Here is a 14,504-nt window from a genome sequence, read left to right as displayed (position 1 = left end):
CGTTGCATGTAAGTGAGCAGTGAGGGAAAACTGCTTGTTAGCACAGCATAGCCTCTAACGCAAATCTCGTAATCTAGTCGTATGTATTTAAATTGTGTGTTTTTGGTTTCCTTTTCAAATCAGCTATGGTGTGGTTTTAAGATCTTAAAGCTTGTTTTTTTTATTAACAAGACACAATGGGGCCGAAATATCATTGTGCAGGAGGACATGATCCGATGTAGCGGATCATGTCCGCCGCACATACCTAAATGACGACAGCATACTCTATCAGCATTTATCATTGCACAAGCATTTCTAGTGAAATGCTTGCGCAATGCCGCCCCCTGCAGTTTTGCAGCCAATCGGCCGTTAGCAGGGGGTGTCAATCAACCCGATCATATCCAATCGGGTTGATTGCTGTCTGTCCCCTCAGAGGTGGCGAACGAGTTAAGGAGCAGCGCTTCTTAACTCCTGTTTCCAGTGATCTGGAAACTACGGGGGTAGATTGCAGCATCCTTTGCTTGTTAAATCTACCCCTATAGCTGGTCTGATACTGGAAAGTAATTGTAAATGATTTAGCAGACAATGGAATTTCAGGAGTGCTTTAGAAAAGAACTACCAGAGAGTATCTTATAATAGTGCTTGGCAATAAATAGTGAGTCAGAGTTGCACTTCCTTTTATTTATTAGTTCTACATGGACCTTTTGGGGAGTCAATACAATTTATCTGGACATTGCTGTGAACACTATCTATTTGGCAATTGTTTAATATCCACGTATATACTTATTGAATACAGACTTGGCAGAGATTTACGTAATTATCTTACTACATTGCAGTTTTATCTTGACTATTTGTGCTTATACAGCTTTTTATTTGTGACATCTACACATCAGCAAAATATACATGGTCAATGTGAATACATTGCAACTAATTTAATGAATATTAATTATATTAATTAGTGTGCAATATCATTTAATATGGTTTTGTGTGAATTTATAATTAACATTTTTTAGCGTGTGAAACCATTAATGGATTGGAATAAACCTCCCTGTGACAGCACATTTGCAATATATGGTACACATGCATACTGTATTTACACATATTTAAACAAACTATAGTTATTTTAGACCATTTGATTTAATAATACTATGTATGAAAATATTGTAGTAAGACAAAAAAAAAATCCCCAGAAAAACACATCGTTCTTAATATCTTCTTAGTCTCCGTCTTCGGATTTCTTCTGCAGACAGTTGTTCTGGTGGTGACCAATGTGTATTCTGTTGAGTTCTCCCCTGCCCTCCTAGAATTAAAGCACAAATGGACGGAATCAATTTATAAAATATTGTCAGAAAAAGCAACCATAGCAGTCACTTATAAACAGCTCATTGGTTTAATGTACATTACATTCAACAGTGTGTGTGCACATATAATATTAGCATCATGGTGAATGTATAATAAGAGCAGTATTCATTCTTGTGAATTCTCATACTGACCTAGATTAAATACAGCTCACTTGAGTCCCTCAAATGCAATAAAGGAAAGTTTTGTACTTAAAGAAACATGAAAAACTAATTTTTTCTTTCATAATTTAAAAACAGCATGCACTTTTAAACAACTTTCCAATTTACTTCTATTATCTAATTTGCTTCATTCTCTTTAAATTCTTTGTTGAAAATCATAGCTAAATAGGCTCATTAGCTGCTAATGAAACAGCCACTGGTTGGCTGAGAAACGCGTTGGTATTTTACCTTGATTTTAATAAAGTACGTTTTTAACTTACCACCTGCTGTTATACCATATTTAATCATCTGCACCTCATTATATGGTGTAAACATTCTTTGGGACACAGTATCCTGTTTTACTGTGGTTGGAGCTATACCGGAGGCCAGTCTGCTGGATGACTGTTGTGATTCCAGCTCAACTAAATGTGAGTGAAATAGTTAATGTACAATCTCACACAAGTACATACAATAATAGGCGATGTGGCGCTTCTGTTTTCTTCCATCTTCTACAGTGCATTGCTATTTATTCAACAAAGTATATCTAAAGAATGAAGCAAATTAGGTAATAGAAGTAAATTGAAATTTTGTTTTAAATTGTATTCTCCATCTAAATCATGAAATAAACATTTTGGGTTTTATGTCCCTTTAAAGGCACTCACTCCATTTCAGGATGAGAAACAGAGATAAAAACAGCAGAAGAGGGATAAACAATTTGCACTTAATAATAATCTAGAATCTAATACAAGTTACACAGTGCACATATTAAACTGTTCATATAATGTTTCTATTCTGATTTGTATTTGCTTCAAACCAAGGGGTTTTAACTGTGCTCTTATGGTAAACCTAGTAGTTCCCTGTCAGATATGTATATAACGCAGATATAGGTGGCGCAAAAATGCTGGTTTGGGGATGCAAAACACATGAAAGCTAGAGCTTATTAATTTAAATAACTTTATTTGCTTCTTTGTGTGATGTATTGTCTTTCTCAATAAAAAATGTGTATGTGTGTTAGTGTTAAATAAAACTGTGCTTACTTAAAAACTAATTAAGTGATATATCTTTAATGTGCATGAAAAAAGTGTGTACTTTAGTGAAACCGTATTAATTCAACGGAATAGATGGTGCTCCTTTAACAGTAAACTAGTTTTCCTCTCTTACATGATAATGTGTTAAAAGTTATACAAAAAACAGCTGTGTGATTACTTAGAAACATTCAACCAGTATTGACTTATTTAGCCAATGGGCTAATTGCATTCAAAAATTGTGATAAGGATTACAGCACGAATGATTACTTATAGCATAAAAAGTGTATATTTAAGGACAAATTTATCTATGATGACCAATATTAAAGGGACATGAAACCCCAATTTTTTCTTTCATGGTTTAGAACAACTTTCTAATTTATTTATATTATCTAATTTGTTTAATTTTGTTGATATGCTTTGCTGAAAAGCATATCTAGATATGCTCAGTAGCTGCTGATTGGTTGCTGCACATAGATGCCTCATGTGATTGGCTCACCCATGTGCATTGCTATTCCTTCAACAAAGGATATCTAAAAAATGAAGCAAAATATATCATAGAAGTAAATTGGAATGTTGTTTAAAATTGTATTCTCTATAAATTATGACAGAATTATTTGGGGTTTAGTGTCCCTTTTAACGATATGATGATTAATCAACCTTCTAAGTAGAGAAAACACTGGAATATATATATATATACAGTTTAATATAATAACAATATAATAATAGACAATTTGTAACAGAGCTCTGTAGGAAATTTAAATACTAAATTGGTACGAATACATAATCATAAAAAAATATCAAACATGAACTATTAAAAATGCATATGCAATATAGTGAAAAATATAATATTGGGAATATCTCTCTAAAAACAATGAAAAATAAAAAAGTTAAAAAAGGTGAAAAATATCGCTGTTATGCTGACAAAAGACGACTTTCAGCATAACAGCGATATTTTTCACCTATTGCAGGAGTCGCTATAACCTCACAAATCCAACCCATCTTTAATTTCCCAGCTTCGTGCTCGTTTAAGCGTGTCTCTTGTATAAGAGCAATGTCTGGGGAGGATTTTTTTAAATTATATATTATCTTTTTCTTAATGGGAGAGGAACTCCCCCCCACATTCCAGGAATGTATTTTAAGTGATTTGGTCATCTATATTCTATTTTTCTCTAAGCTTGATAGAAACCGTTGATAAAATTATGACTGATAGCCAATAGGAGGAGGAGCGGTGTGGGAGGGGACAAAAAAAAATGCACTTCTTTGTTCCAGTACGACTGCACCTGTGTGACAAGTTTGGTGTTGAGGAACTTAAGTTGCCTGTACAGAGCCATGATCTTAACCTCACTGAACACCTTTGGGAAGAAAGTGAATTGCAAGCCGGACCTTCTCTTTTAACATCAGTACCTGACCTCAAAAAAACTCTTTTTTCTGAATGGGAGCAAATTCACAAGACACTTTCCAAAATCTTGTTTAGATCCTTCCCAGAGATGTGGCTGTTATAGATGCAAAGAGGGGGCCAACTCCATATTAATGCCCATGGATTTGAAAATAGATGTCCAACAACCTCATATATGTGCAATGGTCAGATATCTATATACTTTTGGCCTTATAGTGTATGCTTGAAAGGGGACTTTTTGATTGGACAATATCTTATTGTATGTTTGTCATATTTTATGTTTGTAAACTAAATAAAGTATGTCATACTCTTAATTAATTTAAATAAGAAAAAATGGGTTCTAAGGATCAATACAAAGAAAATGAATATGAACCTAATCACTTATAATAGAAATACTAAAAGGGCCAGTAAAGCCAAATCTTAAACTTTCATGATTCAGACAGAGCATGCAATTTTAAATAATTTTCCAATTTACTTACATTATCAAATGTACTTTATTATCTTGGTATCATTTGTTGAAGGGTAAACCTAGGTAGGCTTAAGAGCAGCAATGTTGGAGGTTAACTAAACATATTGAGTGAGTCAATGACAAGAGACTTATGTGTGCAGCCATCAACCATCAGCTAGCTCCCAGCAGTGCATGAGTCACTACATAAAGGCTCTTGACACCAAAGATTATCCCATTATTCATAGCAATTGGAGAGATTGTACCATGGTGATGCAATCAATAAAGTCACTTGAGCCATGTGGTGAGGACCTACATAGTATAGCTGATAAATGTAGAAGACAGCACAGGAGATATACACAGAAAGAGATAAGCGCTCAACCAGGGAAAGAACAGTAGCGTAATAGCTTGGCTAGTTACCACCCTAGGAGAAGCCTATTTTTGCCCAGCATGTTTCTTTCACAGAAAAGATGTTTTCTGTGTTACATTAGTCTGGTCCTGACTAATCAGTACAGTCTAGCCCTGAAATACCAGGCAATTCCTCTCTGAATGAGAGACATGGCAAACCCAGACTTACGTTTCGGGTTAGTGTGGGTGACGTCAGTGAGGTGTAGCCATATCCCTCTAGGCACATTGGCCAACGAGTCCACGTCTGGTTTCCTGCCATCACCCTAAGGGAGACTTCCCCAAGGATCATAATTTGAGATATGTTGGGTTGTTTCAGTACTCTGATTTAGCTGAACTATTGTGTAAAGTACCCTGCTGGTCTAGATGTATTCCACGCAATAGCATGATGTTATTTATATAGTGTTTTTCTTCCCCCCACGCGCACTCAAAGGGCTTACTGCATTGGCCTCAGATATTAATACATAACCTTAAGCTGAAAATAATAGTTATACATATCTAATATGGCTCTGTCTTTATTAAATCCTGCAATCCAGAGTTTGGAAAAAGTCCTGTTTCATATGCTGTAATCAGCCACTTCACCAAATTACCTCTCTCACACATACTCAGCCTGGATATTTAAGGCTGTGTGGGTTTCCAATGACCTGTTTAGGTGATTCGATTTTTATTTTTTATTATATTCCTCCCTGCCTTTAGTTAAAGATACCTAGTCTATTAAATGGTTTCTATTACTTTACTACACACGTGCTAGAATAAATGATGTTATGGTCAGCCGCCACCTAATGGGGCCTATCTATCAAGCTCCGAATGGAGCTTGATGCCCCGTGTTTTTCTGGCGAGCCTGCAGACTTGCCAGAAACAGCAGTTATGAAGCAGCGGTCACAAAGACCGCTGCTCCATAACCCTGTCCGCCTGCTCTGAGCAGGCGGACAGGAATTGCAACAATTCAACCCGATTGAGTACGATCGGGTTGATTGACACCCCCTGCTGCTCTCCGCATTTAGCAAGGTCTTGTGGACCTGATCCGCACTGTCGGATCAGGTCCGCAAGACCTTTGATAAATAGGGGCCATTGTCTCTGTAGAGAAATATGTGTGGGTTATAAAAAAAAAAGTCCACTCCCTATTTAAATGCCAATCCTCTGCAAAGCCATTCTTGACTGAAAGTAATTTAATGCCTATTAATCCAAGAATGGTTGTTCAGTCTTTTCTGAAAATGGACCACCCAAAACTCCAGGAAAAAAAAGAAATAAAATAAAATACAAAAAAACATGAGTCTTACTACATCATTCTACTCCAAAGTACATGAAATTATACTGGAAACTCCTGAAAAAGTCCATCAGTCTTAGCATGATTAGTTAATAGCATAACTGGTGCCTCACTAACTGAAGTCATTATATGTTAAACACCACCTTCAGCTAAAAGATGCTCTACAGTATAAAAAATTATTGGCTGTATATCTCTTGGTAATCTGAGAAAGCCCTCCAGTATATACGCAGGCACAGATTTTACCCATTATATAACTATCACTAGATTATATATTTTGTACAAATATTTTTTTTTTCTGCCAATTTAAAAAACAAAATGTATGCTTACCTGATAAATTAATTTCTTTCGAGGAGTCCACAAGTTTATAACTTCTGGTATTCAACTCCTGGCCACAAGGAGGAAGGCAACGATTCACAAAAACGCTATCCCTCTTGCATCACTGATAAATCAGTCTTATGTAAGGAGAAGTAGAAAGGTAGGAAAGGAACGAACAGGAAAATTAGGTGGGCCTTGTGGACTCTCACCACTTTGAAAGAAATTAATCTATCAGTTAAACATATATTTTGTTTTCTTTCATAAGGTGGTGAGAGTTCACAATGTAATTACTTCTGGGAACTAATACCAAAGTTGTTGAGTCCATGATTAATGAGCATGGGATAACATTTTGAAAGGCAGGCACCTAATTTCCAGACACTAGTGCCTGAAGTACTTTCCTATCAAAAGCTGCTTCAGAAGAAGCAAAAACATCAAAGTGGTAGAATATAGTAAAGGTATGTAGGGATGGTCATGTTTCTGCCTTGTATATTTGCTGTTTGTTTTTAATTGCCCAGGAAGTGGAAACTGATCTGGTAAAGTGAGCAGTAATAAGCTTCGGAGGAAACATTCCCACCTCCAAGTAAGCCTTATGATTAAAAGCTTTAACCAAGAAGTCAAAGTAATGGCTATGGCTTTCTGGCCCTTACACAAACCCAATACATGAATGAACAAGTTAGATGATTGCCTAAAATCATTAGTAGAATGAAGTAGAATGAAGAAAACTTTAAGGCTCTAACCACCTCTAAATTATGTAGAAGCATTTCTTTAGAATTCTGAGGATTAGGACAAAGAGAAGGAACTACAATTTCTCTATTCGTGTTATTCATTTAGTTCTCAAAACATCCTCATCTTAATGGAAAACTAGATATATAATAAGGTTCACAAGAAAGTGCAAATAATTCAGAGACTCTTCTGGCTGAAGAGATCACCAAGACAAACAATACCTTCCAAGACAGAAGTTGAATGTCCATAGGCTTAAGCGCTAAACTTGCAAAATCCTTAGAAGTTGAAATTAAGGTTCCAAGCGGAGAAATCAGCTTAATAACTGTAGTCAATATGACTAAAGCTTGAACAAAACTCTGAACGTCAGGAAGTTTAGCTATTTTCTTATAGTAGAGAAGTTTCAAAACTTTGTGATAGATCTCCCTTGTGACAGGTTTCCTGGTCTGGATTAAGGTATGTATTACAGCCTTTGAGAAACCTTACAGTTACAAAATTATGCATTCAATCTCCAAGCTGTCAAGTTGAATCAAGATATTGATGAAAAATTGGATCCTGAGATAGAAGGTTGTGATGTAGAAGAAGAGACCACGGAGGAAAGCTGAACATTTGTACTAAGTCCACAAACCAAGTTCTCAGAGGCCAAGCTGGAGCTAACAGAATTACTGATGATAGCTCTTTTTTGATTCATGCTATCATTCTTGGAAGCAGAACAGTGGAGGAAAAATGTATGCCAGATGAATAGACCAAGGAGCTGCTATAGCAACTACAAACTCCGCCCCAAGATCCCTGGACCTCACAAAATATCTGGGGTGCTTGCTTTTAAATGAGAAGCTATTAAGTATATCTCTGGAAGACCCCACTTCTTGACTATATGGTTCAAGACATCTGAATGAAGCAGAACAGCGGAGAAAAAATGCATACCAGACGAATGGACCAAGGAGCTGCTAGAACACCTACAAACTCCGCCTGAGAATACCTGGACCACACAAAATATCTGGGGTGCTTGTGAAGCCATTAAGTCTTTCTCTGGAAGACCCGACTTCTTGACTATCTGGTTCAAGACATCTGAGTAAAGAGGCCATTCCCCTGGGTGAAGGGTTTTGGCAACTGAGATAATCCGCTTCCCAGTGGTTCATGCCTGGTATCTGAATCACAGAAACGATGCAGAGAATGTTGTCTGCCCATTGGAGAATTCGAGACACTGCCTTCAGTACTAGAGAATTAAGAGTTACCCCTTGATGATTGATATATGCCACAGCCATGACATTGTCCAATTGAAAATGCAGATAAGTCTCTTTCTTTAGAAGAAGCCAGCTGTGGAGAGTCTTGAAGATCACGTGGAGTTCCAACACATTTATTGGTAACCTCGCTTCCTGAGGAGACCAAACTCTCGGGGCTCTTCTGGACCTCCATACTGCACCCCAACCTGAGAGAAAACCCCACTTGCGTCTGTCGTGATTATTGTCCAGGATTGACATAGTAAGGAAGCTCCCAGAGAAAAAGACTGTTGATTTATCCACCATGAAAGAAAATGCCTTGTTATAGGATACAATAGAATTGTTTGGGACAGTTCCTTGTACCACTAAGCCAACATGCAAAGCTGAAAATGACTCATGTGAAACCAAGCAAAAGGAAGGGCATCTGATGCTGCAATCATCAGTACTAGCACTTTCATACACAGAGCTACCATAGGGTTAGGAGATGACTGAAGTTTTGCACAAGTTGACTGTAACTTAAGTTTCTTCTGATTTGTTAAGGAAAGTCTCAAACATACTTATCCTATGACTACTGCCTGTTCTGTGGAGACAAAGAGCTCTTTGAAACATTGATTCTCCAACCATGTTGTTGAAGAAACAATACAATATTTTTGGTATGAGAAATTGCTAATTGTACAGATTGAGCCTGAACCAAGATATTGTCCAGGTATGGAGCCACCTAAATACCCTGTTCTGATTACAGATTATAGGGTTCCCAGAACCTTTGTGAAAATTTTGGGAGCTAAAGGCAGACCAAATGGTAGTTCCACATACTTAACGTTTTTGTCTAGAAGGCAAATCTGAGATATTGCAATGGTCCTTGTGAATCGGGATATGAAGGTAAGCATCCTTCAAATTTATGGTGGACATGAATTGGAATTAATCAAAAAGAGGAAGAATAGTTCTAATTGTTTCCATTTTGAAGGTCGTTACACTGAGAGATTTGTTTAAGGTTTTCAGATCCAGAAAAGGCTTGAAAATTCCCTCTTTCTTGGAAACTATAAACAGGTTGGAATAAAAACCCTGGCCTTGTTCTGACACAGAAACTGGGAGTACTACCTCAATGTGTTCTAGATCCTGAACACATTGAAAAAAAGGTTTGGGCCTTTACTGGATTCTTAAGAATGTTGGACAGAAGAAATATTCCACTGGGAGGCCTTGACCTGAAGCATATTCTATATCCCTGACCTGAGAAAACATAAATTTATGCTAACCAGATAAATTCCTTTCCTCCCGTATAGTGAGAGTCCACGGCTTCATTCCTATTGGGAAATACAACACCTGGCCACCAGGAGGAGACAAAGACACCCCAGCCACAGGATTAAATATCCCTCCCACTTCCTCAATACCCCAGTCATTCTGCCGAGGGAACAAGGAAAAGTAGGAGGAATATCAGGGTATACATGGTCCAGAAGAATAAGATAAATAATAGGGGGCCGCCCTTAGTCAAGAAAAAATGGGCGGTGGCCATGGACTCTCCCTATCCGGAAGGAAAGGAATTTATCTGGTAAGCATAAATTATGTTTTCCTTCCTAAGATAGGCAGAGTCCACGGCTTCATTCCTTACTGTTGGGAAAACTATACTCAAGCACCAGAGGACACTGAATGAATAAGGGAAGTGAACAAAAAGGAAGAGGCGGAGCCTATTCTGAGGCCACCACAGCCTGCAAAACTTTTCTCCCAAAAGCTGCTTCAGCTGAAGCAAAAACAACAAACTAGTAATATGTAAGGAGGACCAGGTAGCTGCCTTACAAATCTGATCCATAGAGGCCTTGCTCTTAAAGGCCCAAGGGGAAGCCACTGCTTGGAATGAGCCATTATCCTCTCAGGAGGATGATGTCCCGCTGTCTCGTAAGCTAAGCGGATGATACTCCTTAACCAAAAAGATAGTAGCCTTCTGCCCCTTACGCTTCCCCGAATAGACTACAAAGAGGAAGATTGTCCTTAGTAGCCTTAGTAGCCTGAAGAAAGAACTTCAAGACCTGAACCACATCCAAATGGTCAAGTAAACGTTCCATCGATGAAGAAGGATAATAAGAATAAGTAAGATCCTCCACCCTTTGTGGTAGATACGCTGAGTAACTGGTTTACGAGCATGAAAAAGAGTATCAATGACACTCTCAGAGAAACTTCTCTTTGCTAAGACTAAGTGTTCAATCTCCACATAGTCAGCCTCAGAGAACCTAAATTTTTTAACAGCAGGTCTCTGCGACAAGGTAACTTCCACGGAGGAGATGAGGACATCCCCACTAGATCCACAAACCACGTCCTTCGCAGCCATGATGGAGCAATCAGGATTACTGATACCCACTCCTGCTTGATGCAGGCCACCACTCGAGGAAGAAGCGATAATGGAGGAAAACGATGAGTTTGAACCTCTAGAGCACTGCTAGTGCATCTATTAGATCCGTTTGGGGATCCCTCGACCTCAACCCGTATCAGAGTAGCTTGGTATTGAGACGGGATGCCATGAGATCTATTTCCGGCGTCCCCCACTTGCTGCATATCTCTGCAAACACCTTGGGATGGAGAGACCATTACCCTGGGTGGAAGGATTGCCTGCTGAGAGAATCCACCTCCCAGTTGTCTACACCCGAAATGTGGATCGCTGACAGCGAACATCTGTGGGCCTCCGCCCACTCCAGAATCTGAGATACTTCCATCATCGCCAAGGAACTTCTTGTTCTCCCTTGATGGTTGATGTAAGTCATCTAGGATATATTGTCTTATTGGCATTGAAAATTGCCAGTAGTTCCAAAATTGATCGGGAGAGAGGACTCCTCCTGAGTCCACAACTTCTGTGCCTTCCTGGCACCCCAAACAGCTCCCCATCCGGATAGGCTTGTGTCCATAGTCACAATCTCCCAGGATGGTCTTAACAAGCACGTCCCAATGATCTGGGCAGAGTCACCAAGAGAGCGAATCTCTCGACCGGCTGTTTAATACAATCTGTAGAGACGGATCAGAATGATCGCCATTCCACTGTCTCAGCATACACAGTTGTAAAGGTCTGAGATGGAACCTGGTAAAAGGAATGATGTCCATACAGGACACCATGAGACCAATTACCTACATACACTGAGCCACAGAAGGACTCAAGGAGGTCCGGAGGGCAAGACATGCCGAAGATAGTTTCTGGTCTGTTAGAAATATCCTCATGGATATGGAGTCTATTATAGCACCCAGGAATTCCACCCTGGTACTTGGGTCAAATTTATCTTCCATCCATGTGATCGAAGAAGACTGAGAAGGGATTAAGAGTATTCTTCCATAAGACGACTAGATGGTGGTTGCATCAGAATATCATCCAAGTATGGGGCTACTGTAATACACTGAGTTCTGGCAACTGCTAGAAGAACCCCCAGAACCTTTGTAAGGATTCTTGGAGCAGTAGCTAGGCCAAACGGAAGGGCAATGAACTGGAAGTGCTGGTCCAGGAATGCAAACCTCAGGAACTGAAAGTTTTCCTTGTGGATTGGAACATAAAGGTAAGCATCCTTCAGATCTATAATAGTCATAAACTGGCTTTCCTGAACTAAAGGAAGGATGGACCTTATCATCTCCATCTTGAAGGAAGGGGCACTGAGAAATTTGTTTAAGCACTTAAGGTCCAGAATTGGGCGGAAAGTTCCCTCCTTCTTTGAGACCACAAAAAGGTTTGAATAAAACCCCAAACCTCTTTCTTTGATAGGCACCAGGACAACAACTCCTAAGGAAGATAGATCCCGAACACACCCTAGAAAGGCATCCCTCTTTTCTGGTCTGTAGACAGGTTCGAGAGTAGGAATCTGCCCCTGGACGGATGAGATTTGAAGCCTATGTTGTATCCCTGAGTACGACCTCCACGATCCTGTACGTCCCTGAACCAAGCGTCTGAAAAAAGAGACAGTCTACCCCCTACAAGATCCGATCCCGGATCGGGGGCTGCCCCTTCATGCCGATTTTTTCGGTGGGTTTATTATTCCGCTAGGACTTATTCTAGGACTGAGCCGGCTTCCATTTACTCTTGGGTTGCTAGGGCTTGGAGAAGGATTGTTATCGTTCGGATTTGTCAGAAGGAAAGGAACAAAATTAGAAGAGTGTCGTCCCTTAGACTTGTTCTTCTTATCTTGCGGTAGGAAGGCACCTTTGCCTCCGGTAACCGTAGAAATAATGGAGTCCAGGCCTGGACCAAATAAAATCTTTCACTTGAAGGGAAGAGAAAGGAGTCTGGGTTTAGAAGTCATATCCGCAGACCAAGACTTTAACCAGAGCGCCCGGTGGGCTAATACTGCAAAGCCAGTGGCCTTTGCATTTAGGCGAATAATTTGCATGTTCTCATCACAGATAAAAGAATTAGCAATTCTCAGAGCTTTAATTCTGTCTTAAATATCCACGAGGGGAGACTCCACCTCAATGAGTTCCGACAAAGAGTCGCACCAGTAGGTAGCTGCTCCGGCAACTGCAGCCTCCAGTTGAAATAAAAATCCTGTATGTTGAAACATCTTTCTCAGAAAGGTTTCCATTTTCTTATCCATCGGCTCTTTGAACGAAGAACTATCCTCAAGAGGTATAGTAGTACATTTAGCAAGCGTAGAGATAGCACCATCCACCTTAGGATTGAAGCCCCACAAATCCAGTTGAGAGTCCGGGACCGGGAACAACTTTTTTAAAAGTAGACGAGGGGGAAAAGGAAGATCCAATTCTTTCCCATTCGTTGATAAAAATGTTCGCCATTTTAACCAACACAGGAAAAGTCAAAGGAACTATCTTGTCTTCGTAAACTCTGTCTAATTGAGGTATCATAGGCTCTAACGTAGACAGAACTTCCGTTAATAAAAAAATGCAAGTGCTCAATTTTAAATCTAAATGGCGGTTCCTCTGCAGCAGGAGGCTTTGACGTTAAGGACTCCGACCCCAAAAGTTCACCCTCTGAAGCTACAGAGGTTAACTCATCATTGGATAACTGGGACATAATAGCTAAATCTGATAAATATTTAGATGACTCCGGGTCAGGAGAGCTATATTTAACCTTTCTCTTGTATTTTTTAGAGCGAGGTAATGCACTGAGGGCCGCAGACACCGTCGTTTGTAACTGCGTGGCAAAGTCCGCAGGAAGAAGGCCCCCTCCGAATGGAGGATTAGATATGCTACAGGTAACTGCATGTGGAGTGGATAATTTAGCAAGGGTAGTAATCTCATGGGACGCAGAGTCCTGAGAGGTAGATGGCTCAGAGGAACTAATAGCCGTAGCAGACTTGTCTCCCTTCTTAGACTTTATAATGATGTTAAGGCATGTGGAACATAACTGAGTAGGTGGGAAACCACGGCCTCCTCACAATATAAACAGGTATGATTTAATACAGAAGAAGTACCTTCTAACATGTCAGAGTCCTCCAAAGCTCAGGTTATACCCACAGAAGGACACAAATAAAAATGTTTTTCTTTTTGTTTGTTCTTTTATATACTGCCAATAGCTGGGGCACTCACCACCTCCTAGATCCAGACAGTTAACAGAGGAAACGTTCTCCTCAGGTTGAAGTCTCAGCCGGAATGGAGGAAATGAACATAGACCACATGCTATGAAAAGTTCAGCAAGTTAATAGGAGCTGTGCAACACTTTCAAAAACGAAAGTGAAACCTGTTTCTTTCAGCCAAAAACACACAGTCTATGAGTCCAGAAAATAAAATCACACAAAGCAGAATGTAAATAATTAACACACTGATTAATTAACCCCAACTGTTCAATAAACCCCTGTCAGAGGATATTAACCCTGGATCCTATCAAGGTATAAAGGAGCCACACTGTGAACCTGTTATAGCGTTTATTGTGTAAAATTTTTAAAATGATCTTACATCAAGGATCCATGCTGTGGAACAGAACACAGCCTCTCAAGTGTGACAGTGTTATAGCAGCGCTCCTGACATGGACTTGAGTGAGAGAAAGCAGGCAGTAAAACTCGTCAACACTGATTGCTTAGGAGCTGTTAGCAGTAGTCTGGATGGTTTAGCAGAACAACTTTCCCTGCATCTCCAGACTCTAACTTTCATCAATACTCTCACTGAGAGGTCGACATGTCTACTTAAAACTCCAGTCCTATCTCGAAGGGCAGATACCCGTTTTTCGTGACTCTCCGAATCTTCTGCCACTTCTCTGCCACCTCCTATCGTGATGAAAGGCAAAGAATGACTGTGGTAATGAGGAAGTGAGA

At 39.6% G+C, this 14,504-nt stretch overlaps 1 protein-coding gene across 6 annotated transcripts in view; it reads right to left on the bottom strand.

Annotated features, from left to right (window-relative positions):
* Positions 1-645: 645 nt before the first annotated feature.
* The window catches only part of RHBDD1 (rhomboid domain containing 1), a 526,647-nt gene continuing 512,788 nt past the window's right edge, over positions 646-14,504 (bottom strand). For all 6 annotated transcript variants that reach the window (XM_053710028.1, XM_053710024.1, XM_053710023.1 and 3 more), the window contains one exon: positions 646-1,279. In XM_053710028.1, coding sequence (XP_053566003.1) covers positions 1,185-1,279 — 95 coding nt within the window. In that variant the 3' untranslated portion in view covers positions 646-1,184. The remainder of the gene's footprint in view (positions 1,280-14,504) is intronic.

Source organism: Bombina bombina, chromosome 4 (genome assembly GCF_027579735.1).
Source record: "Bombina bombina isolate aBomBom1 chromosome 4, aBomBom1.pri, whole genome shotgun sequence".
Taxonomy (NCBI): Eukaryota; Metazoa; Chordata; class Amphibia; order Anura; family Bombinatoridae; genus Bombina; species Bombina bombina.
The sequence above is the reverse complement of the archived record's forward strand: the minus strand, read 5'-3'. Positions and strand labels throughout refer to the sequence as shown.